The following is a 26,890-nucleotide window of genomic DNA, read 5'->3' as shown; positions in this document are numbered from 1 at the left end:
GACAGAAACAATAAGAAAGGAGACAAACACAGGCTACCAGTAAATCACAATCTTAGAAGAAGGTAACCACATCCCTCATGTGATGTGCTCTATAGTATATAAATACATGTTTGTTGTTGTAGTTGACCATATGTTGTTCCTTGTGCTGCACCCATTCAGACTGACTAGTACCGTTTCATCGAACACTAAATCCTCCCACTGCCACCTGTTTAGGTTACCGTAGAAACGGTCAAAGAGCCCCCACATCAAATAAAACATCTGAGCGCTCCTAACAGAGAACATGAAAGAGTGAAAGACCAAATGAGAGAGAAACAGATTGAATGAAAGGATGGCTAGTGTCAAACTGATGCATAAGTAGGGAGCGTTATACAACACTGTTGCAAAACAACTCAAATTCACAGACAGTAAGTACAATGTAAAACACCCTGGTTATCATCGACAAATGTAAAACAACACCCCGGTTCTGCACTACAATGTATTAAAAAAACAACACCCCGGTTCTGCACTACAATGTATTAAAAAAACAACACCCCGGTTCTGCACTACAATGTAAAACAACACCCCGGTTCTGCACTACAATGTATTAAAACAACACCCCGGTTCTGCACTACAATGTATTAAAACAACACCCCGGTTCTGCACTACAATGTATTAAAACAACACCCCGGTTCTGCACTACAATGTATTAAAACAACACCCCGGTTCTGCCCTACAATGTATAACAACACCCCGGTTCTGCACTACAATGTATTAAAACAACACCCCGGTTCTGCACTACAATGTATTAAAACAACACCCGGGTTCTGCACTACAATGTATTAAAACAACACCCGGGTTCTGCACTACAATGTATTAAAACAACACCCCGGTTCTGCACTACAATGTATTAAAACAACACCCCGGTTCTGCACTACAATGTATTAAAACAACACCCCGGTTCTGCACTACAATGTATTAAAACAACACCCCGGTTCTGCCCTACAATGTATTAAAACAACACCCCGGTTCTGCCCTACAATGTATTAAAACAACACCCCGGTTCTGCACTACAATGTAAAACACCCCGGTTCTGCACTACAATGTAAAACACCCCGGTTCTGCACTACAATGTAAAACACCCATGGTTCTGCACTACAATGTAAAACACCCATGGTTCTGAACTACAATGTAAACACCCTGGTTCTGAACTACAATGTAAAACACCCTGGTTCTAAACTACAATGTAAAACACCCTGGTTCTGAACTACAATGTAAAACACCCTGGTTCTGAACTACGATGTAAAACACCCTGGTTCTAAACTACAATGTAAAACACCCTGGTTCTGAACTACAATGTAAAACACCCTGGTTCTAAACTACAATGTAAAACACCCTGGTTCTAAACTACAATGTAAAACACCCTGGTTCTAAACTACAATGTAAAACACCCTGGTTCTGAACTACAATGTAAAACACCCTGGTTCTAAACTTCAATGTAAAACACCCTGGTTCTAAACTACAATGTAAAACACCCTGGTTCTGAACTACAATGTAAAACACCCTGGTTCTGAACTACAATGTAAAACACCCTGGTTCTAAACTACAATGTAAAACACCCTGGTTCTAAACTACAATGTAAAACACCCTGGTTCTAAACTACAATGTAAAACACCCTGGTTCTGCACTACAATGTAAAACACCCTGGTTCTTCATCATCATCCAGATTTCTCACTAACAACAAATTGTTAATTTATACATCTTTCTCCGGTAATCCTTGATTCAGCCTCAGTGTCCACCTCAGTCATCACGTCACCCCCACCCGCTGCTGTCCCAAGAGTCAGTGGCACTCCCCACCCACCAAGGAGGATCAGGGTGCCAGCAGGGTTCAGGGGTCACCTACCTGCAAAGGTCTCCGACTCCTCCAGCAGCAGCATGCTTAGAATCTCCGTGAGGGGTGTGTGGAGTGTCCCAAAAGCTTGTAGAGGGTGTTTCGTGGTGATGCTACCCCCCCGCTTGCCGCTTCTCTCTGTCGTCTCTCTCACTCTCTCTGTTACCGGTCTCTGAGGCTGGGGGAACAGGTGGCCTGACTACCGCCGTCTGCTCTGAAAACTCAATAACTCACTTCCTAGTGAAAAAAAGTCTTTGCCTACAAGCTGTAAGGCAGAACCTGGCTTCTTGTTCTACTTTTGGTCTTTGGCGTTACCGGTTTATCTGAGGAGTTTTTTTCCCCTACTAACTGATTGACAGGATGAGTGAGTGGCAGTACGCTAGATCATCCCTGTCCTAAGCGGCAATATGAGTCGAGTCAGGCTCTTGACAACCAGGAAACTCTACTAAAAACTCATTACATAACCTTTCATGCTGGAGCTGGGGGCCTCGTCAGGGGGGCTGTCTATGTACGCACACCACTATCCTACGGAAGAGAGGGAGAGTAAGAGCAGAGATGCCGACTGGGCAGAACGAGCAGCCTGTGTGCCGTGTAAAACAGGGGAGAGAGAGACTGCAGGCAGGGGCGCTCGAAAGACAGTAGCAATGGAAATATTTCATCATGTAGGTAGATGATGTGGCCAAATGATAAATGACATGTCACGTCTAAACATATGCACTCTTGAAGGATGGAGAAGGGAAAGACAGAGAAAAAGAAAAAGTGGACCAAAACTAGACAATACAATAAAATGTATGAAACCTCCCTCCACGGCTATTCAGCTACTGCTAACGCGAAATTCCCCCTTACTCAAGATTCCACCTCCTCCTAGCCAAGACCTCAAACCCCCAAAACAGGTTTAGACACTTTTACCCATGACCTCTCTGTATAAGCAATGATATCCTCCTACTCTAGAATGGGTCTCATCTCTGTCCTCTTGCCAAGCCAGAGTATCCATGTCAGCTCCACTCTTCCCCAGACTTCCAGAGTATTGAGAGCATGGTTCTGTAAGCAGAGCCACAAGGGACAATTATAAAACAATGAGTGGCTGAAAGCAGCCCAGCTCTGTCTGGCCGTCACAAACACCCCTTCCACCGGGAGAGTCGCCCCACCAACTGACACCCATGTCGCCATGAAGTCAGCAGGCCCCTCCTCAGTGAGGCTGCCTTAGGTAATGGAGGTAAGAGTTCATTTGGACAGAGGGAACAGATGGATTGAGGAAAAAATAAGAGAGGGAGCTCAACAACGTGGTGGAGCCAGGTCCCGGGACCATTCCAAACACACACCTTACCCAGATCACTTTACAAACACTCACGTGGAGGCTGCACACACACTAAAAACACATCTTTACAATCCCCTCCCCAGCCTCCCCTTGTGGAGGAAAGAGCTAGAAACAAGAGAGGGTGGGAAAGAAGAGGTAGAAGCAGCCCTATAAAGATTGCTAGCTTCTCTCATCCCAAAGAGTAGGCCATTTCTCCCATGCTCAACTTTACCACATCTCCATAGACATGCCTTTACTTCTCTCAAGTCTCTTAGCTCACATTTCTGTTTACATAAACAGTCTCAGCAAATGAAAGGGGGCATGAACTGGGTAATTGACACTGATAAACATTCAAATCCATATCAGAACGTTCCTGTTGAGTGACACAGCAAAAGAAAAGCAGGGGCAAAACAATGTGCTGGATTTGTTTACTGCTGTACAGACAGACTTCCCTGCTATTACCACCAACCAACACAGATACACACATAAACATACACATAAAAAAAACACATACAAAAAAAACACACAAACTCTTAAAAGAGGTGTTGTCTTTGATGGGGAGCAGCTATTTCTTGACAATGACAGCCTTAAGGAGTCAGCATGCTTCGTCTAGGGCCTAGGCGCCAACCGAACTGAACTCGGCTAGCCGAACGAGTGTGCTCGCATACTCCCTTAAAAAGACCTACAATTGGGGGGGAAAAAAGAAAAGAAAAAAAATTGGAAATAGTCCTGTTTGTCAATTTTGAGACACCGTAGCCAGTATACTCTTCCTCAAAAGTCAGAATTAATCGAAGATAATGACAGACTTCATGAGTTAATTTTCACATTTTCATTATGATGTTTTAGTCACGAAATTTTACATCCAACTAAGATGCTTGGTGCAGTATTACTAAATCAAAAAAATTAGTCGGCTCTCGTTGAATGACAGACTTTACTGAAGAACCCCCCCCCCCCCCCCGTCACCTTTGCTCCCTCACAAAATATCCAGGTCACAAACACAGCTCTCAACTTGACCCAGAAACAGGAGCTTCTGCCGGGGAGAGGAACCAGCCCTGGGCCCTCTGAGCTGTAACAAGGTGCTTTAAACCTACTAGAACTTCTGGCTGCATATCCATGGTCTCACATACATAAAACACACATTCGCACACACACCCTTGACCTTCTACAGAGCCTCCCCCTGGTCTTGTCTCCAGGTTATTTTCAGCTGCTCTCAGCTTGACTATTCTTCAAACTACATTTTTGACTAATGGCTCCTGTTGTTCCCTGACACATGCTGCAGCTCTGTGCCACTTCACAGGAACCAGGGGGTGGGGAGCCCCATACAGTCCCCTTTGCCTGTCTGCCTCTCCCTGCCCACCTTCCTCCCCTCTGCCTCTCCCCCTGCATGCTACCCTGCCGACCCGCCACCCTGTCGGCCCCTCTCTCTGCCTGCAGCATGTCTGTCTGCCCCCCCGCCCCATACAGTCCGCCTGCAGTCTGCCTCTCTCCCTGCCTGCCTTCCTCCTCTGCATGCAGGACTGCCACCCTGCCTGCCACCCTGTCGACCCCTCTCCCTGACTGCCACCTTTCCGTCCCCTCTCCCTGCCTGCCTCGATTAGAGGTCGACAGATTATGATTTTTCAACGCCGATAGTTGGAGGACCAAAAAAAGCCGATACCGATTAAAATCAGCCGATTTTAAAATTTTATTTTTAATAATAAATGACAATTACAGCAATACTGAATGAACACTTATTTTAACTTAATATAATACATCAATAAAATAAATTTAGCCTCAAATAAATAATGAAACATGTTCAGTTTGGTTTAAATAATGCAAAAACAAAGTGTTGGAGAAGAAAGTAAAAGTGCAATATGTGCCATGTAAGAAAGCTAACATTTAAGTTCCTTGTTCAGAACATGATAACATATGAAAGCTGGTGGTTCCTTTTAACATGAGTCTTCAATATTCCCAGGTAAGAAGTTTTAGGTTGTAGTTATAGGAATTATAGGACTATTTCTCTCTATACCATTTGTATTTCATATACCTTTGACTATTGGATGTTCTTATAGGCACTTTAGTATTGCCAGTGTAACAGTATAGCTTCCATCCCTCTCCTCGCCCCTACCTGGGCTTGAACCAGGGACACATCAACAACAGTTACCCATGCAGAGCAAGGGGAACAACTACTCCAAGTCTCAGAGCGAGTGACGATTGAAATGCTATTAGCGCGCACCCCGCTAACTAGCTAACCATTTCACATCGGTTACACCAGCCTAATCTCGGGAGTTGATAGGCTTGAAATCATAAACAGCGCAATGCTTGAAGCATTGCGAAGAGCTGCTGGCAAAACACACGAAAGTGCTGTTTGAATGAATGCTTACGAGCCTGCTGGTGCCTACCATCGCTCAGTCAGACTGCTCTATCAAATCATAACATAACAACACACAGAAATACGAGCCTCAGGTCATTAATATGGTCGAATCCGGAAACTATCATTTTGAAAACAAATACGGAACCGTTTCGTATTTTATCTAAACGGGTGGAATCCCTATGTGTAAATATTGCTGTTACATTGCACAACCTTCAATGTTATGTCATAATTACGTACAATTCTGGCAAATTAGTTCGCAATGAGCCAGGCGGCCCAAACTGTTGCATATACTGCGTACAATGAACGCAAGAGAAGTGACACAATTTCACCTGGTTAATATTGCCTGCTAACCTTTCTTTTAGCTAAATATGCAGGTTTAAAAATATATACTTGTGTGTATTGATTTTAAGAAAGGCATTGATGTTTATGGTTAGGTACACGGAGCAACGACAGTCCTTTTTCGCAACAGCGCACCGCAATGATTATATGCAACGCAGGACACGCTAGATAAACTAGTAATATCATCAACCATGTGTAGTTAACTAGTGATTATGATTGATTGTTTTTTATAAGATAAGTTTAATGCTAGCTAGTTGCAAGATTGAATCCCTGAGCTGACAAGGTAAAAATCTGTCATTCTGCCCCTGAACAAGGCAGTTAACCCACCGTTCCTAGGCCGTCATTGAAAATAAGAATGTGTTCTTAACTGACTTGCCTCGGTAAATAAAGTTGTCAAAAAAAAAATTAAAAGGGCAAAATTGGCGCCCAAAAATACAGATTTCCGATTGTTATGAAAACTTGAAAATCGGCCCTAATTAAATCGGCCATTCCGATTAATCGGTCGACCTGTAGCCTCTATCCATGACTGCCCCCTTGCATGTCTCCCTGCCTGCCTTTCCCCTGGTCTCTCTCCCTGCCTGCAGCATGTCAGTCTGTCCCTCAGCTTCACACAGTCAGTCACTCTATGCTTTGCTTATGGCACGACACCTCTCTGTCCGTCTAACCTCAGCTGCTACCCCAAATATACTTTTCCCCCCTGCCTCCATCCGGCTGTTAGTGTTGTTTTGAACTACACACAGAGTGAGGGTGGAGGGCCACAGCACAGAGGGAAGGTGGAGGGCCACAGCACAGAGGGAAGGTGGAGGGCCACAGCACAGAGGGAAGGTGGAGGGCCACAGCACAGAGGGAAGGTGGAGGGCCACAGCACAGAGGGAAGGTGGAGGGCACAAACATAGCACCTCATATATAGGGCTGCTGCTACATGACTGAGCTCTCACACCAGCACAAGGGAACCAGAGGGAGAGGGGGATGGGAGGAAGAAAAGAAAGAAGATAAGTGGGAACTGAACTTCCTGTGGGAGCGTTGGTAAGGTATCGCAGCAAAAGGATTGGTAGAGGAGAGAAAAGACAGGGAGAGGAAGAGAATATAAGTACGCCCACGACTTAGAGAAAGGGGGAGAGAGTGAGCGTCCAGGCTCCAGTTGTTATGGCGACAGAAACAGCGCAGAGCAGGTGGCATAGGTGACAGTCTGTGACCCTTATCCGAGGGAGAGGAAATAGGGAGGGAGGTAGAACGAGCACCAAAGAAACTTCAGAGCCCAGATGAATATGTCAATTTAAGTCACAAATGTTCTTATGCATTAAAATCAAAATCAAATCAAATGTATTTGTCACATACACATGGTTAGCAGATGTTAATGCGAGTGTAGCGAAATGCTTGTGCTTCTAGTTCCGACAATGCAGTAATAACCAACAAGTAATCTAACTAACAATTCCAAAACTACTGTCTTGTACACAGTGTGAGGGGATAAAGAATATGTACATAAGGATATATGAATGAGTGATGGTACGGAGCAGCATAGGCAAGATACAGTAGATGGTATCGAGTACAGTATATACATATGAGATGAGTATGTAAACAAAGTGGCATAGTTAAAGTGGCTAGTGATACATGTATTACATAAGGATACAGTCGATGATATAGAGTACAGTATATACGTATGCATATGAGATGAATAATGTAGGGAAGTAACATTATATAAGGTAGCATTGTTTAAAGTGGCTAGTGATATATTTACATCATTTCCCATCAATTCCCATTATTAAAGTGGCTGGAGTTGAGTCAGTGTCAGTGTGTTGGCAGCAGCCACTCAATGTTAGTGGTGGCTGTTTAACAGTCTGATGGCCTTGAGATAGAAGCTGTTTTTCAGTCTCTCGGTCCCAGCTTTGATGCACCTGTACTGACCTCGCCTTCTGGATGATAGCGGGGTGAACAGGCAGTGGCTCGGGTGGTTGATGTGCTTGATGATCTTTATGGCCTTCCTGTGACATCGGGTGGTGTATGTGTCCTGGAGGGCAGGTAGTTTGCCCCCGGTGATGCGTTGTGCAGACCTCACTACCCTCTGGAGAGCCTTACGGTTGAGGGCGGAGCAGTTGCTGTACCAGGCGGTGATACAGCCCACCAGGATGCTCTCGATTGTGCATCTGTAGAAGTTTGTGAGTGCTTTTGGTGACAAGCCAAATTTCTTCAGCCTCCTGAGGTTGAAGAGGCGCTGCTGCGCCTTCTTCACAATGCTGTCTGTGTGAGTGGACCAATTCAGTGTCTGTGATGTGTATGCCGAGGAACTTAAAACTTGCTACCCTCTCCACTACTGTTCCATCGATGTGGATAGGGGGGTGTTCCCTCTGCTGTTTCCTGAAGTCCACAATCATCTCCTTAGTTTTGTTGACGTTGAGTGTGAGGTTATTTTCCTGACACCACACTCCGAGGGCCCTCACCTCCTCCCTGTAGGCCGTCTCGTCGTTGTTGGTAATCAAGCCTACCACTGTTGTGTCGTCCGCAAACTTGATGATTGAGTTGGAGGCGTGCGTGGCCACGCAGTCGTGGGTGAACAGGGAGTACAGGAGAGGGCTCAGAACACACCCTTGTGGGGCCCCAGTGTTGAGGATCAGCGGGGAGGAGATGTTGTTGCCTACCCTCACCACCTGGGGGCGGCCCGTCAGGAAGTCCAGTACCCAGTTGCACAGGGCGGGGTTGAGACCCAGGGTCTCGAGCTTGATGACGAGCTTGGAGGGTACTATGGTGTTGAATGCCGAGCTGTAGTCAATGAACAGCATTCTCACATAGGTATTCCTCTTGTCCAGATGGGTTAGGGCAGTGTGCAGTGTGGTTGAGATTGCATCGTCTGTGGACCTATTTGGGCGGTAAGCAAATTGGAGTGGGTCTAGGGTGTCAGGTAGGGTGGTGATATGGTCCTTGACTAGTCTCTCAAAGCACTTCATGATGACGGAAGTGAGTGCTACGGGGCGGTAGTCGTTTAGCTCAGTTACCTTAGCTTTCTTGGGAACAGGAACAATGGTGGCCCTCTTGAAGCATGTGGGAACAGCAGACTGGTATAAGGATTGATTGAATATGTCCGTAAACACACCAGCCAGCTGGTCTGCGCATGCTCTGAGGGCGCGGCTGGGGATGCCGTCTGGGCCTGCAGCCTTGCGAGGGTTAACACGTTTAAATGTCTTACTCACCTCGGCTGCAGTGAAAGAGAGACCGCAAGTTTTCGTTGCAGGCTGTGTCAGTGGCACTGTATTGTCCTCAAAGCGGGCAAAAAAGTTATTTAGTCTGCCTGGGAGCAGGACATCCTGGTCCGTGACTGGGCTGGATTGGGGGAGCACCAGACGGGGTATTAACCACGGCACCAACATTAAGCTTCCTGTGTGTGTAGTGCTCCATCTTCCATGGCCTCTGGCAGACAAGTTGTCGCAGATAGATTCTGTATCAACAGCACATGTTGGACTGCTTGGTTGTGGTGTACTAAGGATGGTATGGCTGTGACGGTCTTGAAATTTGAGGTTACCGTAATTGGTCAGACCAATGTACACGGTCATCGTTCTGGGGAATTGCCGCATACTTCCCTATTACCTTTACACTGTTATTATCAGTAGCATTTCTTTACTATCATTCAAGTTATTACCTCTAAATATTAGTCTAGTACACAATCTAAGAAATGTCAGATTGGAGAGGATTGTCACATTAGGTTATCAAACTAAGAAATGTCACTATCGTATTACACTCCATTACTGGTTTTACCTTTTCTTTCCCTTCTAATTTATTGGTTGTATTGTTTGATGCATCCGTTTGTTTAAAAGGATGTTACTGTTGTCTTACGCCTATGTAAAAAGGGGAGATCACAATTCTTTGCACTTATGTTTACATGGATTTGCTTCTTAATAAAAACCTATTTGAAACAAGTCAATGCACTTTGTTATTATTATACTGAACAAAAACATAAAAGCAACATGCAACAATTTGAAAGACTTTACTGAGGGACAGATCATACAAGGAAATCAGACAATTTAAATAAATAAATTAGACCCTAATCTATGGATTTCAATTGAGTGGCAATACAGAAAAGCATCCGTTGGTCAGATACCTAAAAAATAAAAAGTAGGTGCGTGGAGTAACCAGTCAATATCTGGTGTGACCACCATTTGGCTCATGCAGTGCGACATCTCCTTTGCATAGAGTTGATCAGGCTGTTGATTGTGGCCTGAGGAACGTTGTCCCACTCCTCTTCAATGGCTGTGTGAAGTTATTGGATATTGGCGGGAACTAATGCTAATCAATAAAAACTTCTTAAACTCTCTGCCGGGTTTTGATCGTTTACAGTGGATATTGGCGGGAACTGGAACATGCTGCCATAAGTTGATCCAGAGCATCCCAAACATGCTTAATGGGTGAGATGTCTGGTGAGTATGCAGGACATGGAAGAACTGCGACATTTTCAGCTTCCAGGAATTGTGTAGAGATCCTTGAGACATGGGGCTGTGCATTATCATGCTGAAACATGAGGTGATGGAGGCAGATGAATGGTGTGACAATGGGCCTCAGGATCTCGTCACGGTATCCATGTGCATTCAAATTGTCATCGATAAAATGCGATTGTGTTCGTTGTCCGTAGCTTATGTCTGCCCATACCATAACTTCCCCGCCACCATGGGGCACTCTGTTCACAACCTTGACATCAACAAACCACTTGCTCACACGACGCCATACACGTGGTCTGCGGTTGAGGTTGGATGTACTGCCAAATTCTCTAAATCAACATTGGAGGTGGTTATGGTAAAGAAATTAACATTGAATTATCTGGCAACAGCTCTGGTGGACATTCCTGCAGTCATGACAATTAAACGCTCTCTCAAAACTTGAGACTCCTGTGGCATTGTGTTCTGTGACAAAACTGCACATTTTAAAGTAGCCATTCATTGTCCAGCACAAGGTGCACCTGTGTAATGATCAAGCTGTTTAATCATCATCTTGATATGCCACACCTTTAAGGTGGATGGATTATATTGACAAAAGGCTTAAATGCTCACTTACAGGGACGTAAACAAGTTTGTGCACAAGTTGAGAGAATAAAGCTTTTTGTGCGTATGGAACACTTCTGGGATTTTAGCTCATGATACCATCACTTCACATGTTTGCTTTTATATTTTTGTTCATGTATATACAGTTGAAGTCGGAAGTTTACATACACTTAGTTTGGCGTCATTAAAACTCTGTTTTCAACCACTCCACAAATGTATTGTTAACAAACTATAGTTTTGGCAAGTCGGTTAGGACATCTACTTTGTGCATGACACAATACATTTTTCCAACAATTGTTTACAGACAGATTATTTCACTAATAATTAACTGTATCACAATTCCAGTGGGTCAGAAATGTACATACACTAAGTTGACTGTGTCTTTAAACAGCTTGGATAATTCCAGAAAATGATGTCATGGCTTAAGAAGCTTCTGATAGGCTAATTAGGCTAATTGACATAATTTGAGTCAATTGGAGGTGTACCTGTGGATGCATTTCAAGGCTTACCTTCAAACCCAGTGCCTCTTTGCTTGACATCATGGGAAAATCAAAAGAAATCAGCCAAGACCTCTGACATTTTTTTGTAGACCTCCACAAGTCTGGTTCATCCTTGGGAGCAATTTCCAAATGCCTGAAGAGCTCACATTCATCTGTACAAACAATAGTACGCAAGTATAAACACCATGGGACCATCATAACACTCAAGGAGACGCATTCTGTCGCCTAGAGATGAACGTACTTTAGTGCGAAAAGTGCACATCAATCCCAGAACAACAGCGAAGGACCTTGTGAAGATACTTTTGTACCCGTTTCCACAAGCATCTATATCCACAGTAAAACGAGTCCTATATAGACATAACCTGAAAGGCCGCTCAGCAAGGAAGAAGCCACTGCTCCAATACCGCCATAAAAAAGCCAGACTACGGTTTGCAACTGCACATGGGGACAAAGATTGTACTTTTTGGAGAAATGTCCTCTTGTCTGATGAAACAAAAATAACTGTTTGGCCATAATGATCATCGTTATGTTTGGAGGAAAAAGGGGGAGGCTTGCAAGCCAAAGAACACCATCCCACCCGTGACACACGGGGGTGGGAGCATCATGTTGTGGGATGCTTTGCTTGAGGAGGGACTGGTGCACTTCACAAAATAGATGGCATCACGAGGTAGGAAAATTATGTGGATATATTGAAGCAACATCTCAAGACATCAGTCAGAAAGTTAGAGCTTGGTCGCAAATGGGTCTTCCAAATGGACAATGACCCCAAGCACACTTCCAAAGTTGTGACAAAATGGCTTAAGGACAACAAAGTCAAGGTATTGGAGTGGCCATCACAAAGCCCTGACCTCAATCCCATAGAAAATTTGTGAGCAGAACTGAAAAAGCATGTGCGAGCAAGTAGGCCTACAAACCTGACTCAGTTACACCAGCTCTGTCAGGAGGAATGGGCCAAAATTCACCCAACTTATTGTGGGAAGCTTGTGGAAGGCTACCCGAAACGTTTGACCCAAGTAAAACAATTTAAAGGCAATGCTACCAAATACTAATTGAGTGTATGTAAACTTCTGACCCACTGGGAACATGATGAAATAAATAAAAGCTGAAATAAATAATTCTCTACTATTATTCTGACATTTCACATTCTTAAAATAAAGTGGTGATCCTAACTGACCTAAAATTGTTACTAGGATTAAACGTAGGGAATGGTGAAAAACTGAGTTTAAACGTGTTTGTAAACGTCCAATTTCAACTGTATACGTGTTCGTGTGTGTGACTTGTGTATGTCGGCATGCGTGTCAGAGTGTGTGAGAAAAAGTAGGCAGGAGTGTGAGCGAGTGCGTAAGGTCTGACACTGAGTAGAGTCAACGTACACTAGCTAGCCTACATGTCAAGGGGCAATCCATTTTCCTGACTGTGAACCAAATATTTCTATTAGAAAACATGACAAAAAGAACAGAGAACACAGATTCAGGCTCAAACTATTATTCATTCCCACAACAAAATCTAACTGATGCCTAACAATGTAGCTGCGCGCATGTGTGCTGCAAGGATGCAGTGGCGGTGCTATGGGGCTGAACGAGGCATAGCTGCACAGACCAAGAGAAGGGGAGGGGTAGAGGGCAGTCTTTCATAACGCGCTTGTGTAACATATTCACACAGCCGTTTTTGGGTGTCACCACAACCCAGCAAGCAGCGCCGAGGCTGGGAGAGGTAAAAAACAAACCCCTTTACCTCATCCTCTTCATATCCCCTTCCCCTCATCCTACTCAACCATCTCTCTTTTCTTTTTTCTTCCACGTTCAACAGCCGACCTCTCTTGAAGAGGAACAGAGTTTAGACAGGATTCATCTATGCTACCAAAGACTACCCTGAATAAACTGTGCAAATGCTGTTAGACAATCAGAAAGGGGAACCAACACAACTGAGGAGATAAGACTGTATTAAAACAACTTGTCAAAATCAGTTCAATATCACTCATGTTTACCTGCAACTCCTCAGTTACAGATCATTTTCCTCCCATCAAGGAGGAATAAGCATCATAGTTAACCCTGTCCATGCTGGACATAATACCATGAAACTGTCATATCAGCTCTAGTGATAGCATTTCTTTAGACAACATTAATCTCTCTGTGTGTGTGTGTCAGTCTTATTTCAGTTTCCACCTACCAGGGAAGTCTTCTTCATCATCTCCGTTGTTCTCATCCTTCTCCACCTCCTCTTCTTCCAGCTCATCCTCCTCTTCTTCACTGTTGAGGAGGTGGGGCTCCATGTCTCTTCCTGAGATCCCTTTGTCAGACATGGTGTCCCTCTGTCACCCGGAGGCATTACCTAGGCATCCTCACCACACACAGGTCACCTGCAACACACACTTCTTATCTCAACACTGCTTTGGCATAAAATGCAGCCTACACAGTTGTCTTTGTTCTGTCGTACAGTGCAAATAAAAATAACAATTGAATGAATTAACACTCTACTGTTAACTTAACCTTGCAGAGGGATAACTGAAAACACACAGAATTGCTCAAAGCCCTGTAACAACACCCATACAACATGGACTTCATCTTCACACATGTCAACAACCACACCTTCCCATCCTTAATGTTTCCAAGACAGTGTGCTTCCCAAACTGTGGGGCGCATACCCTAGAGGCATTATTTATTGGATTATTTCACCTTTATTTAACCAGGTAGTCCAGTTGAGAACAAGTTCTCATTTACAACTGCGACCTGGCCAAGATAAAGCAAAGCAGTGCGACACAAACAGAAGAGTTACACATGGGATAAACAAACGTACAGTCAATAACACAATAGAAAAGTCTATATAGAGTGTGTGCAAATGTAGTAAGAGTAGTGAGGTAAGGCAATAAAATAGGCCATAGTGGCGAAATAATTACAATTAGCAATTAAACACTGGAGTGATAGATGTGCAGAAGATGAATGTGCAAGTAGAGATACTGGGATGATCTCCAATGATGGAAGGGAGCCCAAGTGAAAAGTTTGGGAACCACTGATGTAGAGCACACACACACACGCCCTCCAACACCAAGGCCGTGTTCTGCCACACTGCTCGTCTCCCCACACTGCCCCCTCAGCAGTGTGAGTCCCGGCCAGCCAGGATGGTGTTGTGGTGCTGCTGAATATTGCTTTATTGGGCTGTTGATTAACTTTATGTGAGTGTATGCACGTGTGTGTGCCTAGCCTATATGTTATTGTTTGAGTAAAAAGGAGCTTTATTCTACATTATAGCCTATTCAGCAATAAGGAAGGAGGCATTCAAGATTGAGAACAATTCTGTAGTCATGAGACTCTCTTCACCTACCTAGCTTAGCCTTATGTTATGGAATATGCAGTCTTGCGCTACCTCTTCTCCAACACTTTGTTTTTGCATTATTTAAACATGTTTCATTATTTATTTGAGGCTAAATTGTTTTTATTGATGTATTATATTAAAATAAGTGTTCATTCAGTATTGTTGTAATTGTCATTATTACAAATAAAATACTTTCTTTTATTTTTTTTAATTGGCCGATTAAATCGGTATCGGCTTTTTTGGTCCTCCAATAAATCGGTATCGGTGTTGAAAAATCATAAAATCGGTCGACCTCTACCCTATAATGCCAAAGCGATGTATAAAAATAAAAAAACTGAAATACCTTGACATAAGCATTCAGACCCTTTGCAATGAGACTCGAAATTGAGCTCAGGTGCATCTTGGTTACCATTAATCATCCTTCCCACAACCTCATTGGAGTCAACCTGTGGTAAATTCAATTGATTGGAAATGATTTGGAAAGGAACACCTGTCTATATAAGGTCCCACAGTTGTCAGTGCATGTCAGAGCAAAAACCAAGCAATGAGGTTGAAGGAATTGTCTGAGCTCCAAGACAGGAACGTGTCGAGGAATGGTAGCAAAAAAATCCTGCAGCATTGAAGGTCCCCAAGAACACAGTGGCCTCAATCATTCTTAAATGGAAGAAGTTTGGAACCACCAAGACTCTTCCTCGAGCTGCCCGCCCGGCCAAACTGAGCAATCAGGGGGAGAAGGGCCTTCGTCAGGGAGGTAACCAAGAACCCAACGGTCACTCTGACAGAGTTCCAAAGTTCCTCTGTGGAGATTGGAGAACCTTCCAGAAGGACAACCATCTCTGCAGCACTCCACCAATCAAGCATTTATGGTAGAGTGGCCAGACGGAAAAAAACACGACAGCCCGCTTGGAGTTTGCCAAAAGGCACCTAAAGTCTCCCAGAACATGAGAAACATCTCTGGAGAGACCTGAAAATAGCTGTGCAGGAACTCTCCCCATCCAACCTGACAGAGCTTGAGTGGATCTGCAGAGAAGAAGAATGGGAGAAACTCCCCAAATGACAGACAATTTATTTGAGCTACGCGCTTCAGCACTCGGCAGTCCCGTTCTGTTGTTGACTAGGGCAGCTCTAGCAGGGCAGAAATCTGACAAATTGACTTGTTGGAAAGGTGGCATCCTATGACGGTGCCACGTTGAAAGTCACTGAGCTCTTCAGTAAGGCCATTCTACTGCTGATGTTTGTCTATGGATATTGCATGGTTGTGTGCTCGATTTTATTCACCTTTCAGCAACGGGTGTGGCTGAAATAAACAAATACACTAATTTGAAGGGGTGTCCACGTACTTATATATACACAGTATATTTAGTCAATGTCATGATTCCTCTTGTTCATCAAGAAAGGAGTGACTTCAGCTTTCAGTAAAATATTTATATATATAAAAAAATGTCCTACTTGTAAAGCCCTACACATGAAGTCTCTGGTAACTGGGTTTGTAAAGAGCCTAAAAAATGTTTTGCACTTGGGACTTACATATTGGAAAACCTATAAAATCACCCCTTGTGATGCAATGAAGCTTACATAAGTGGGACGCGGAGAGAGGCCGACCTGGAAGTAGACTATACCACAAGGCTAACATTTAGAACACACCGTTTACTTGCAGGAGCAGACCTACAGACTAGGGCTGACCCCAATTATTAGACTGGTTGATTGTTTTAGTTGAGCAGATGTGTGCAATTAATAATGCGCAAAGACACCCGTCTTATTCTTGCCCATCTCAGTGAACTAATCCATTGTGGAAGCCGCGGGGATGACACAGTCCAAGAAGGGGAGTGTGGCTGCACAATGCACGTCTCTCTCCAGAATGCGCTTTCTCCCGCCAATATGTGCACATTCATGGTTTCATAACTTCATTGTGTGAATTATTCACGTTCGATTGTTAGGGCATATCAATTCCCCATTACATATATCACCAGTAGTACATTTACCATTTGTTCGGTTCAGGTAATGTCTGAGAATACATTCCATATATTATAATGCCATGCCAGTGGACACGTTATTTGCAGAGCGCACAACCTATACTACACTTTTGAGAAACAAGTTTTGGTTTATATAATTCCATTTACCAGTTTTGTAATTGTCTTTTGTTTGGAGCGCTCCTGTCAATGTTGAGTAAGTACGTGCACGCATAGTAGTAGGCCAATAGACTTCCTTGCCTGCATGCAAATGTAGTCATATAAATGCGCCCATTTGGAGATCTGATAGTATTTCTGATTGGTCATTAGTGGTGGTGTGTTAAGCCAATGGAGCTTCTCAAAGTAATGTTTTTCTTCACCTCAAATAGCAAGCAAACAAAGTCCGTTTTTATATCCATTGAGAATGACAATATTTCCTCAATGTATTTGAAAAATCTTTCCAACTCTCTCTTTTCGATAACCACTCAGAGTGAAAGGGAAAAATGTAATGCTCTAATTCAGTGGAAATGTCATAAAATAGGCTTCTTATCAGTGCTGGACTTGGACTGAAATAAGTTCAGGTACTCATTTTGGGTGCTGGTACTGTTTATATGTAGGTGCAGGAGCTCCACAATACTTTTGAGTTAATATTCTATAAGAGGAACAGGAGCTCAAACAGTAGAACATTTGAGGTGAGGTGAGCTCCTGAACAAGTCAAGCATTGCTTCTTATACCTTGCACAAATAGCCTACAGCTGTGCCCAGAATATTTGATAAAATGTTGCAAGTTTGCTGGTGCAAGCATTGGCCACACCCAAGTGAATAGTTGATACAATGTTTAAAGTTCGATGCAAACAGGCCATGTGTGGCAAATGTGATTTATAGCATATTAATTATCAGGATATTTTCTACCTGCAGGCTGCAATGTTTTTATTTGTTGGCTTTATGTAGGCTATTTTTACATAGTTGGCAACCGAAGTTACTTTTTAAGTTTGTAAAATTTTCATTTAGATAGAATTTTGATGAACCACATTACAATGACTGAGCTATGAAGACAAATTAAATGAAACATTCATGAAAATGTGAATCTGAAAATCATAACTGGCATGCAGATTGGTAAAAATGGTAAGATAAGTTGGCATTCCACATGAGAAATGTTGCAGACTCCTCATGTTGCCTTTTAACTTCAGGAGAGTTGGGTCAGGTTAAGTTAAGTTTTCCCCTTCTGGTTATCTAGATCTCTGGCACCCTGGAGGCATCAAACCGTAAGCTTAAAGCCTCAGACAAGCTCAATGCATATAGTTGATTTTATTAAAACAGATAGGTTGTGTCTATATATGGAAAAATACACATTTAAACATGTTGAGCCATCGATTGGTCGAAAGAGCAGGTGACTTTTTGGTCGACAGTTATTTTTTTTGTCAGGGACAACCCTATATACTAGATAATATATGCATGAAATTAGTTTTGATTTAGAATGGACCCTTAACATGCACCCGTCTCCAAACAGGGGCAGCAGAAAACAAAACATGCCATCTTTTCACTTAAATGGCGAATGGAGGACGCATTTCCCAGTGGTTTATTTTCATGCCAGCCAGGTAGGCTATACTCCTGTTGTAAATTTAAGGAATGTGATTAATATTAGGAGAGAATAAATAGTCGGCCTAGCCTATAGAAAGATGATGGGATCCTCCTCTATATGCATAGCCTATAGAAATGTTGTGCAACATGAGCTCATGGGCTCTCATTAAGTCTTTAATTAGATATTCGATTACATTTGCATTGATGTCAGAGTGATTAGAGGGACAATAGAGTGCTGAGTACCAGGCAGTTAGCAACTTTGCTAGGCTACTAATGACCAGCAGCAGCAGAGCTTGGAGAAGCCTAATTACCATGAATGTGGAATTTGACTGTCATTATGACTCATGACCACTGGTGTGGCGGTAATACGGTTACCGTAACAGCCCGAGTAACAACAAAATGTGGAATAAGTCGAGGGGTATGAATACCTTCTGAAGGCATTGTATGCAGAGTGTACAAAACACTAAGAGTGTGAAAAACCCAGCAGCGTTGCAGTTCTTGATTCAGACCGGTGTGCCTGGCACCTACTACCATGCCCTGTTCAAAGGCACTTCAATCTTTTGTCTTGCACATTCACCCTTTGAATGGCACACATACACAATCCATGTCTCAAGGCTTAAAAATCCTTTCACCCATCTCCTCCACTTCAGCTACACTGATTGAAGTGGATCTCCTTTATCTCCTGACGTGACACAAGTTAACTGCAGGTATATTTACTTAAAAAGTAGCTACAAATATAACAATTTATTGAAAAACTTCCAACGAGCGAAGGGTCACTGGAGTCAAGGGACACAATAGACCAGAGATATTCAACTCTTAAGGCGTCAGCATGCTTTAGTACGGCAAGGTGAACAGAATGAGTGTGCTCACATACTCCCTTAGAAAAGACGTTCGCTTGAAAAACTAGAAAAAAAGCGTCAATAGTTCCGTTTGTCCATTTTGAGACGCCGAAGTATACACTTCCTCAAAATAGTCTGAATTAATCTGAGATAACTCAAGCAATCTGTCATTCATTTTGTTGCGCAATTTTTCATCTGACTAGAATGCTCGGTGCAGTATTTCTCAAGTGAAAAAATGTGCCTGAGGACAAGTTGTCTCTCGTTGAATCCCTACTGCTGACCAACTCACTGAAAAGAGGCGTAAGACCTTGGCTAATGACTTCGGCTTGCCGGAGAAAAAAAAAATACAAAAGTGTGGCCGAACAGCCCCCCCCCCCAAAAAAAAACCTAGCCGAAGTCCCAAACTAACAAAAACGTCACTAAATGCTGTCATAATATATGCAAACTGTTCTGAACTATTTCAGCTGGGAAGCATGCGAACGCCTTTACCCTAAAAGGTTCGGAGAATGCTGGTTTTCTGTTCTACCAGAAAGTTAAATTGAAGCCACCTGGTGCCCCTGATCTAAATCAGTCCCTGATTAGAGGGGAACCTGTGGAACCGGCTTCGAGGTCCAGAGTTGAGTTTGAGGGCAATAGATAGTAGGGCCGGGACAATACCAGTATCGCGATACTCGTTAGTATCATAGCAAGTAAACAAAACACATAGCGGATTTAACTTTTTAGGAAAACAGCCCTAATGTTGGAAACAAACATCTTTATGTTTTCACCCAGTCATATGTATTTATTTTCCAAGCTATAGCACACAATCATTCACATACAGCAGGTTAAAAGACCAATGAGTTTGATCTGTTACGCGTTTTCATTTTTGTAATGGAAAGATATGGCAATACTGGTATCATCCCGGCCCTAATAGACAGGTGTGGACAGGAAAAGACATCTGAAAAGGAGTGGTCTGGGATTGCATATCTACGTGAGGGTTAGTGTGCACAGACAGAGTTTCTGCTCAACAATCACCTGCTAACATCAACAGTGGTGCTGTAACCTAGATAAGGACAGACACCCCACCTTCCCTCACCAGACAGACACTGCTTCCTATCCAGTGACCCACACAAACCAAAACTGAGATGTGGGAGCACTGCACACACACACAGTAAATCAAAGAAAATATACATTGTTTTTAAGTTGTGAATGGTTAGGTGTTGGAGGATTTAAAAAGTCTCCCTTAAAACATTGAAATCAGCAGCCTGATAAGTGTCCGAGGGATAGGCTATTATCAGTGATCTTAGCCTCAGCATTTTTCAAACTAATTATTTCAAGAAACAAGCAGCCAACAAGCAAAAACAGAGCTCTCATTTAAACAGCCCCAAAACCAAAAAGGTGCTTTTTTGTCACACCACACAATGCCACAGATGTCTCAAGTTGACGGAACGTGCAATTGGCATGATGACTGCAGGAATTTCCACCAGAGCTGTTGCTAGATGATTGAAAGTTAACGTTGGAGGCTTATGGTAGAGAAATTGTTTAGAGAATGTGGCAGTACGTCCAACCGGCATCACAACCGCAGACCACCTGTAATCATGCAAGCCAAGTTATTCCACATCCGGCTTCTTCACCTGTGAGATTGTTGAGACCAGCCACCTGGAACCAGGATTAGTCTGACCAGGCAATGTTTTTACACTCCTCAATTGTCCAGTGTTGGTGATCGCGTGCCCACTGGAAACACTTCTTGTTTTTAGCTGATAGGAGTGGAACCCGGTGTGGTCGTCTACTGCAATAACCCATCCGTGACAAGGACCGGTGAGTTGTGCATTCCGAGATGGCGTTCTGCAAACGAATGTTGTACTCGGCCCCGATGATCATACCATGCTCAAAGTCACTTAGAATGGGCAAAGTGAGTGACCTAACATTCAAACGAACAGTAACTGAATGGCTAGATGTCTGCTTTATATAGCAAGCCACGTGACTCACTGATTTGTTTAACACTTTTTTGGTTACTACATGATTCCGTGTGTTATTTCATAGTTTTGATGTCATCACTTATTCTACAATGTAGAAAATAGTAAAAAGAAAAGAAAAACCCTACAGCCCGGGTAAGATAACAGGCTGTGTCGCAGATGGCTGCGACGGGGAGACCTTTGAGGCGACGCACAATTGGTCCAGCGTCCTTGTCCCGTCGCACTCTAGCGACTGTGGCAGGCCAGGCGCATGCACGCTGACTTCAGTCGCCAGTTGTACAGTGTTTCCTCCGACACATTGGTGCGGCTGGCTTCCGGGTTAAGCGAGCAGTATATAGCATTTACATAAGTATTCAGACCCTTCACTCAGTACTTTGTTGAAGCACCTTTGGCATCAATTACAGCCTTGAGCCTTCTTTGGTATGACGCTACAAGCTTAACACACCTGTATTTTGGGAATTTCTCCCATTCTCTGCAGATCCTCTCAAGCTCTGTCTGGTTGGATCGAGTGCATCACTGCACAGCTATTTTCAGGTCTCTCCAGAGATGGGTTCAAGTTCGACCTCTGGCTGGGCCACTCAAGGACATTGAGACATGTCCCGAAGCCACTCCTGCGTGGTCTTGGCTGTGTGCTTAGGGTCGTTGTCCTGTTGGTAGGTGAACCGTCACCCCAGTCTGGTCCTGAGGTCCTGAGAGCTCTGGAGCAGGTTTTCATCAAGGATTTCTCTGTACTTTGCTCCGTTCATCTTTCCCTTGATCCTGACTAGTCTCCCAGTCACTGCCGCTGAAAAACATACCCACAGTATGATGCTGCCACCACCATGCTTCACCATAGGAATGGTTTTGGCCAGGTGATGAGCGGTGCCTGGTTTCCTCCAGAAGTGACGCTTGGTATTCAGGCCAAGTTCAACCTTGGTTTCATCAGACCAGAGAATCTTGTTTCTCATGGTCAGAGTCCTTTAGGTGACTTTTGGCAAACGTCAAGCGGGCTGTCATGTGCATTTTACTGAAGAGTGGCTTCTGTCTGGCCACTCTACCATAAAGGCCTGATTGGTGGAATGCTGCAGAGATGCTTGTCCTGGAAAGGCTCCCGAGTGGCGCAGCGGTCTAAGGCACTGCATCTCAGTGCATGAGGCATCACTACGGTGCCTGGTTCGAATCCAGGCTGCATCACATCCGGCCGTGATTGGGAGTCCCATAGGGCGGCGCACAATTTTCCCAGCATTGTCCGGGTTTGGCCTGGGTAGGCAGTCATTGTAAATAAGAATTTGTTCTTAACTCACTTGACTAGTTGGGATAATATATATATTATCCCATCTCCGCAGAGGAACTCTGGAGCTCTGTCAGAGTGACCATTGGGCTCTTGGTCACCTCTCTGACCAAGGCCCTTCTCCCTCTATTGCTCAGTTCGGCAGGGTGGCCAGCTATAGGAAGTATTGGTGGTTCCAAACTTCCATTTCAGAATGACGGAGGCCAATGTGTTTTTGGGCACCTTCAATGCTTCAGGAATTTTTGGGAAGAGGCAGCTCTGTGCCTCGACAAAATCCTGTCTCAGAGCTCTATGGACAATTCATTCAACCTCATGGCTTGATTTTTGTGTATATATAAACTCAGCCAAAAAAAGAAACAGCACTTCTTCAGGACTGTCTTTCAAAGAATTTGTAATAATCTAAATAACTTCACAGATATTCATTGTAAAGGATTTAAACACCATTTCCCATGCTTGTTCAATGAACCATAAACAATTAATGAACATGCACCTGTAGAACGGTCGTTAAGACACTAACATTCAACCTTCGTCTCTCCCGAGCCCGTACGGGAGTTGTAGCGATGAGACAAGATATTAGCTACTACAACAATTGGATACCACGAAATTGGGGAGAAAAAGGGGTAAAAATTCAAAAAAACAACACACTAACAGCTTACAGTCGGTAGGTAATTAAGGTCACAGTTATGAAAACTTAGGACACTAAAGAGGCCTTTCTACAGACTCTGAATAACACTAAGAGAAAGATACCCAGGGTCCCTGCTCATCTGCGTGAATGTGCCTTAGACATGCTGCAAGGAGGCATGAGGACTGCAGATGTGGCCAGGGCAGTAAATTGCAATGTCCGTACTGTGAGACGCCTAAGACAGCGCTACAGGGAGACAGGACAGACAGCTGATCGTCCTCACAGGGGCAGACCACGTGTAACAGCACCTGCACAGGATCGGTACATCCGAACATCACACCTGCGCGGCAGGTACAAGATGGCAACAACAACTGCCTGAGTTACACCAGGAACGCATAATCCCTCCATCAGTGCTCAGACTCACCGCAATAGGCTGAGAGAGGCTGGACTGAGGGCTTGTAGGCCTGCTTTAAGGCAGGTCCCCACCAGACATCACCGGCAACAACGTCGCCATTGGGCACAAACCCACCGTCACTGGACCAGACAGGACTGGCAAAAAGTACTCTTCACTGACAAGTTGCGGTTTTGTCTCACCAGGGGTGATGGTCAGATTCACGTTTATCGTTGAAGGAATGAGCGTTATACCGAGGCCTGTCCTCAGAAGTGGGATCAATTTGGAGGGTCCGTCATGGTCTGGGGCGGTGTGTCACAGCATCATCAGAGTAAGCTTGTTGTCAATGCAGGCAATCTCAACGCTGTGCGTTACAGGGAAGACATCCTCCTCCCTCATGTGGTACCATTCCTGCAAGCTCATTCTGACATGACCCTTCAGCATGACAATTCCACCAGCCATACTGCTCGTTTTGTGCGTGATTTCCTGCAAGACAGGAATGTCAGTGTTCTGCCATGGCCAGCGAAGAGCCCGGATCTCGATCCCATTGAGCACGCCTGGAACCTGTTGGATTAGAGGGTGAGGACTAGGGCCATTCCCCCAGAAATGTCTGGGAACTTGCAGGTGCCTTGGTGGAAGAGTGGGGTAACATCACACAGCAATAACTGGAAAATCTGGTGCAGCCCATGAGATGCACTGCGGTAATTAATGCAGCTGGTGGCCGCACCAGATACCGACTGTTACTTTTGATTGGACTCCCCCCTTTGTTCAGGGACACATTATCAGTTTGTGTCTCAGTTGTTGAATCTTGTTATGTTCATACAAATATTTACACGTTAAGTTTGCTGAAAATAAACGTAGTTGACAGTGAGAGGACGTTTCTTTTTTTTGCTGAGTTTAGATAGACACACATTCTGCTCGCCTTTTGATTTCTACTTAATAGGCTAGTCCTTTTCAGAGCAAAAATAAATAAATGCCCCTCCACTCAGACTAGTACAGTACAGTATGTACAGGCCATGGGTCCATAAATAATGGAGCCAGCTCATCAGTCATGCATGCATACATGCATACATACATACATACATACATACCTCTACACATGTCTTTTTTTTTACACCTGTAACAGGGACGTTACCCACCTGCTGGGTGGGCGAGAGAAGGAAAAGTGCATGAACTTCATGATTAAGAGAAGATGAGGAGACAGGGACAGAGTTCAAAGTTTGGAGAGTTCAAGGCAGGAGAAGAAAAGAAGAGTGCGGCTCCTCATTTCGGGATGGCCGGGAGCGAGGGAGTGCGTAGGAGACATTTGCGCTGTGTCACGACACCCTCCCTCGCCTGCAGGTCTCCCTCTGTGCCTGTTCGCAGGAACAGAGTGAGCAAGCAAAGGAGTGCCAGTAGCAGCCACCCCCGGACCTTCTGAAAGGAGAAGGCCATTTAAAATGTTCCCGATAGATCAAACCTGGAATCTGTATGCTGCTCTGAGACACACCTCACTGAGGTGGCTCAGCAACAATCTCCAGAGAAAAGACAGAGAGAATAGACACTCTGAGCACAAAGGTGTACTGTGTTGTGTGGTTAAGACTTTTCAGTGTGAGCCAAGGGGATAAGAAGAGACACTAACTACAACGTTAATGGTGTGGTTGATTAAAAGTAAAGAAATTAACTGCTGTAGAAATAATAAATGTCTGCTCAACCATGACAATGGACTCACATGGAACCGATGGCAGATGGAAGACAAATTAGCCAACAAAAAATAAATGTTACAAGAGCAATCTAAAAAGAACAAGGTGTGACAGCGTAAAAAGATTGTTTCATATTCCCCAAGTGCTCACAGAACAGTTAATGTTGGGTTTGGGACTGGGTAGAGTTCATTGGATATTGGTAAAGGGAAATTAAGCAAATGTCTTTGAATTCCCTTCAAAAAAAGAACCAGCAGTTAATCCAAGTGACCAGGGCAAAGAGCCTAATCCCTCAGCACAACATACTGTACCTTAGACACCTTTAGATATTTTTAAAGATGACAAAGTGGAATCTGTGGCAAGTCACAATTCTTATTCCCCAAAAATAAATGGTACAAATCTTGCAGAGGCAGATATGACTACATATAAAAAAATATTTACAGAAGATAAGAACATGCATGATTTTAGTTATGTCACACCAAAAAACAACAACCAAAACCAAAATTTGAACTAGCTGACTATGGTGAATTCAGCTCCAACTACATCTACTGTATTTGCCCAAGGTCAATACTAAAAATGTAAACATTATGAAACGCTTACGCCTACCTTGTACTTATGCTTGTAATCTGTAGTTGCATAGCTTTGTTTGCTGAAATCCATATTTTTTTATAACACATCAAATACAACCAACTGTTTCCTCATTGTTACTGCAACTCAGCGTGAATGCGCATGTGCCAATTCAATCTCAACAAGGAAAGAGTTGGTAGTATTTGATTAAATATTTAATTTAAAAGTTTGGATTTCAGCAAATAAAGAAAGGCAGACAACTAGAGAGGGCAAATGTACAAGGCAAGCGTTCCTTAAATTTACATTTTTGGAAGTATTGACCTTGGGCGACTAAATGTAGCTGGAGCCGAATTCCACAAAGCCTGGTCAACTCCGTTGATGAAGTTAATCAGAAACGTCCTTCACCATGGAGTTGAGTTTAGTCAGCTAAGGTTGACGTAGGTATACATTTCAGTCAACACTTCAGAAAGCAATGCCACTGAAGTGAATTATTATTTGACTGTTGTAGATTGAATGTTTCATTGCTGTCATTCCACTGCTTTGCTGTAAGGCTTATGAAAAAGCACACGTTTCATAACATGCACTCACTGCAATGGCAATGCAGTCTGAGCACCGATGATGTGCACTAGGCTCCCATTGTCCACAGTTGACACACTGGGCAGACGAAACACGACAAATGTTAACAATGACATCTCCCACAATTACATTTGGCATGCAAACGAAAAGGTACCCTTACCTTTCGCATTCGCTACGTCAAATTTCTTGAATAATTTGCATTAAATGGTCAATTCATTTGCATTCAATTGTCAATACATTTTCTGTTACATACAGGTTGAGATTTCTTTCATCAGTTTCTTGAGGAGCAACGACGCTGTCGGTCCCCTCCAGGAATACAAAATCAAATTCGAGAGTTCCGGAAACGCACAGCCAAACTCTTAAGAAATTCGGCGAAAATGGGGATCAAATTGATTCAGACACATGATCAGTTTGCGTAATACATTAATATGCATAAAGTTAAATACGCCGCAAACTAATTATTATGTTGATTCACATATTTTTTTGCTACACATTGAGCTCAACTGCAATTTAGACAGGCAATTAATATCCAATTGCTATACCACCAAAATAAATAAATATGTTAAATTAAGCCTGAATTTCAAAACCATAAAATGAACCCATTTTAGATTGTTGTCCAATTTCTATGGGTTTTCAATTAATGACATGGAAGCTTTTCCAAGTCTACATTTTCTCTCTTCTTACACAGTAACCTAACACATTGATTTCTGAGTTAATTGATCGATGGAATGGTAATTAACAGAGTATTTTGCCATATATTTCACGCAGCA

At 43.5% G+C, this 26,890-nt stretch overlaps 1 protein-coding gene across 5 annotated transcripts in view; it reads right to left on the bottom strand.

Moving 5' to 3' along the window:
• LOC110492307 (helicase ARIP4) overlaps positions 1-26,500 on the bottom strand; it is an 80,674-nt gene extending 54,174 nt beyond the window's left edge. The window contains exons 1-3 of one of the 5 annotated variants that reach the window (XM_036947309.1): positions 26,281-26,473; positions 24,390-24,440; positions 13,550-13,739 (exon numbers count right to left, since the gene is read on the bottom strand). In XM_036947309.1, the coding sequence (XP_036803204.1) occupies positions 13,550-13,682 (133 nt within the window). In that variant the 5' untranslated portion in view covers positions 13,683-13,739; positions 24,390-24,440; positions 26,281-26,473. Of the gene's footprint in view, positions 1-1,879; positions 2,285-13,549; positions 13,740-24,389; positions 24,441-26,280 lie in introns of those variants that run through there. The other 4 variants (XM_036947310.1, XM_021566521.2, XM_021566520.2 and 1 more) reach the window with 4 other exon arrangements.
• Between the last annotated feature and the right edge of the window lie 390 nt (positions 26,501-26,890).

The sequence above is a fragment of the Oncorhynchus mykiss genome, chromosome 16, assembly GCF_013265735.2.
Source record: "Oncorhynchus mykiss isolate Arlee chromosome 16, USDA_OmykA_1.1, whole genome shotgun sequence".
Classification (NCBI taxonomy): Eukaryota; Metazoa; Chordata; class Actinopteri; order Salmoniformes; family Salmonidae; genus Oncorhynchus; species Oncorhynchus mykiss.
This window is presented reverse-complemented; position numbering and strand designations above follow the sequence as displayed.